Raw genomic sequence first — 2,365 nt, forward strand, 5'->3', positions numbered from 1 at the left:
ATCATCTGAGGCCACACTACAGAAAAGGTTACATGTATCATGATCTATATCTCTTACGGAGCCTTTGATCATTTAAACCAAAGAATTTTTCTATCTGAACCATTCTGCTCTTTTGAGTTTTTCCTCTTGATAATGAGCCTATTGTCATGAAAAAATCCTTTCAAGGGTCAAATCTACTTTATAAGGGGGAAAAAAAAAGGACAAATAGGACCATAGACTCATAGAGTAGCTAGGAAAGGACCTTAAAGATCATCAAGTTCCAAACAATTACAATAAATTATGTGATGATAATATGGATGTTAAAGTTGTCATAACACCCAGTTGTGACTTCCAAGCAGCTCTTACAAATCTTTGTTACTCACATCAAAGATCTCAAAGCCAGCGATGTCCAGGACACCAATGAAGTACTGCCTGGGCTGCTTGGTGTCCAGCTGTTGGTTGATGCGAAGAACCATCCACAAGAACATCCTCTCATAGACAGCCTTTGCCAGAGCACCTACAGCATTGTGCACCTAAAGCAAAGGCAGATGTTTGCATTTACCATGCACAGCAGAGGAGAATCAAAGAGCTCTTAATTCAAAGCATGGTTTCAGGTTACTGTTTCTTACCTGCTGCACAGTTTGACCTTTGGTCACATACTCATTTCCAACTTTGACTCGAGGGTAGCACAGTGCCTTTAGCATGTCAGCTGAATTCAGGCCCATCAGGTAGGCAGCCTTGTCAGCCACTAAACAGCAAAGAGAGACGGAAAAGAATTCAGCATTACTAACATTTTGTATCTTGAAGTCTTCTCTAAGCACTGCAGAAAGAATCTCAGTGACATCAAAGCCATTATGTGTGTGGAGCTTTTTGAAAGAACTTATATTTGAAGTTCTTCATTGACGCACGCAAAATGTAATGATGTTTTGTTAAAGTTTTACAAAACTGAAAGCTGAACGTTTGTGGTATGCACATATCTCAGGAGTGAAACTCATTGGATTCTGTCCTTTCTCAGATGCAACTGCAGTACTTCCCACCTTTTGCCCAGTCCTTTGGTAAGAGGAGCCAACAGTGGGAAAACTGGAGACGTGGTTTCAAGATCCTACCCCAGCAGAGGGGAAACAAATGCACCTTTCACAACAGAGCTCCCTGAGCATCTGACAGGTAAGGGAGAAAAGGAACACGGCCACCCATTTTGTTAGGGCTGAACCACTTTACTGTTCCGCAAGGGTTGTAAGATATGTCCAACAGAAGTATGAGCAGTAACATTTCAGAAAAGATATCCACAGCTGGAGCTGTCTTCCTGGCAGTGTACACAGGACAGTTTAAATTGTTAATTTGGAATACGATAGACAAATCCAGAGATTTTACATCAGAGAAACTGATACAATGGGTGGAGAAGGGACTGCTTCTGACTTACTGTTTTCCTTGGGATTCTAAAGCCCAACTTTGGCTAAGACACAGAGTGGCTCAAAGGACCATTAGCTACTGAGTTTAACAATACCTTCTGTGCCATCTGGCTCTGCCTGCTCCTCTCGCTGTTTCTGCTTGAACTTCAAGTTCCCATAGTGCATGACAGCCCCTGTCAGCTTGTAGATGGCAGTCTTTTCATCAGCAGTGAAGCCCAGGATGTCAATGGCACTCTGGTAATAGATTCAGTATAGTGAAATATTTGTCTGAATATGATACATGACCTATAACAGTTGACCTGTTTTATACACTACTCACATCCGTAGCCATCAGCTCCTCCTTGTCATCAATGCTGGGGACAGTGATCTCACCTTGACTCACAAAAGGGTAGTCATACGGGTTGGTGGTGATAAGGAGCATTTCTGAAAACAAATGGATATTCACAGATTACATTTCATTCTTTTCATAAAGTTATCAATTGTTGCTCTGTAATCTTCCTCCAAAAAGCTCAGAGATGTCTCCTACCAATTAGCTCTGGCTTCTTGTTGGAGGTGACCTGATAAAAAATGTGGTAGCTTCTTTCTGCCTTGAGCTGAAAAGTAACTCTGGACTTTTCCAGCAGATCTGTCAAGGAAGGAGAAAAGAGTTAGGTACAAGATGGGACACGGAGGTGGGAATTTGGGAAGGAATGGAGCAGGCCAGGAGCATCTCTTACAAGTTTCAATGTCAGCAGAAGCCAGTTTTCCTGTGGCCCCAAAGTGGATTCTGATGAATTTACCCTGTTGAGGAAACAGAGGAGCATTCAACCTGGATGGCTTCTTTGGACAACTCCTTATTTAAGAATATCACTAGCCCCATCATTACTGTAAGGGGAGTAGCGACATACAAAGCGTGAGGAGTTGTCATTCCTCACAGTCTTGGCATTTCCAAAGGCCTCCAGCAGCGGTTGGCACTGATGATTTGATCCTCAAGTGTT

At 42.5% G+C, this 2,365-nt stretch overlaps 1 protein-coding gene and 1 long non-coding RNA gene across 2 annotated transcripts; both read right to left on the bottom strand.

Annotated features, from left to right (window-relative positions):
• Positions 1-326: 326 nt before the first annotated feature.
• LOC104909345 (myosin heavy chain, skeletal muscle, adult-like) lies at positions 327-1,553 on the bottom strand. Its single transcript, XM_010726431.2, has 3 exons — positions 1,484-1,553; positions 609-727; positions 327-512 (listed from the first exon to the last, which is right to left on the bottom strand). The coding sequence occupies exons 1-3, from the start codon at positions 1,551-1,553 to the stop codon at positions 342-344; spliced, it is 360 nt and encodes a 119-aa protein (XP_010724733.2). The 3' UTR covers positions 327-341.
• Positions 1,554-1,707: 154 nt separating this feature from the next.
• Positions 1,708-2,365, bottom strand: LOC100544354. The gene is made up of 4 exons (XR_796382.1): positions 2,276-2,365; positions 2,105-2,168; positions 1,915-2,013; positions 1,708-1,811 (listed from the first exon to the last, which is right to left on the bottom strand). It is a non-coding gene; the product is annotated as an uncharacterized LOC100544354 (long non-coding RNA).

This window comes from Meleagris gallopavo (genome assembly GCF_000146605.3).
Source record: "Meleagris gallopavo isolate NT-WF06-2002-E0010 breed Aviagen turkey brand Nicholas breeding stock chromosome 20 unlocalized genomic scaffold, Turkey_5.1 Chr20_random_7180001838125, whole genome shotgun sequence".
NCBI classification, from domain to species: domain Eukaryota; kingdom Metazoa; phylum Chordata; class Aves; order Galliformes; family Phasianidae; genus Meleagris; species Meleagris gallopavo.

Excerpts from the sequence above, each read along its gene's own strand:
- LOC104909345 (XM_010726431.2), bottom strand. The coding sequence starts at position 1,553 with ATGCACTATGGGAACTTGAAGTTCAAGCAGAAACAGCGAGAGGAGCAG. Across the intron at positions 728-1,483 it reads AGAGCCAGATGGCACAGAAG|TGGCTGACAAGGCTGCCTAC; the intron begins GTATTGTTAAAC and ends TTTGCTGTTTAG. Across the intron at positions 513-608 it reads AAGGTCAAACTGTGCAGCAG|GTGCACAATGCTGTAGGTGC; the intron begins GTAAGAAACAGT and ends CCTTTGCTTTAG.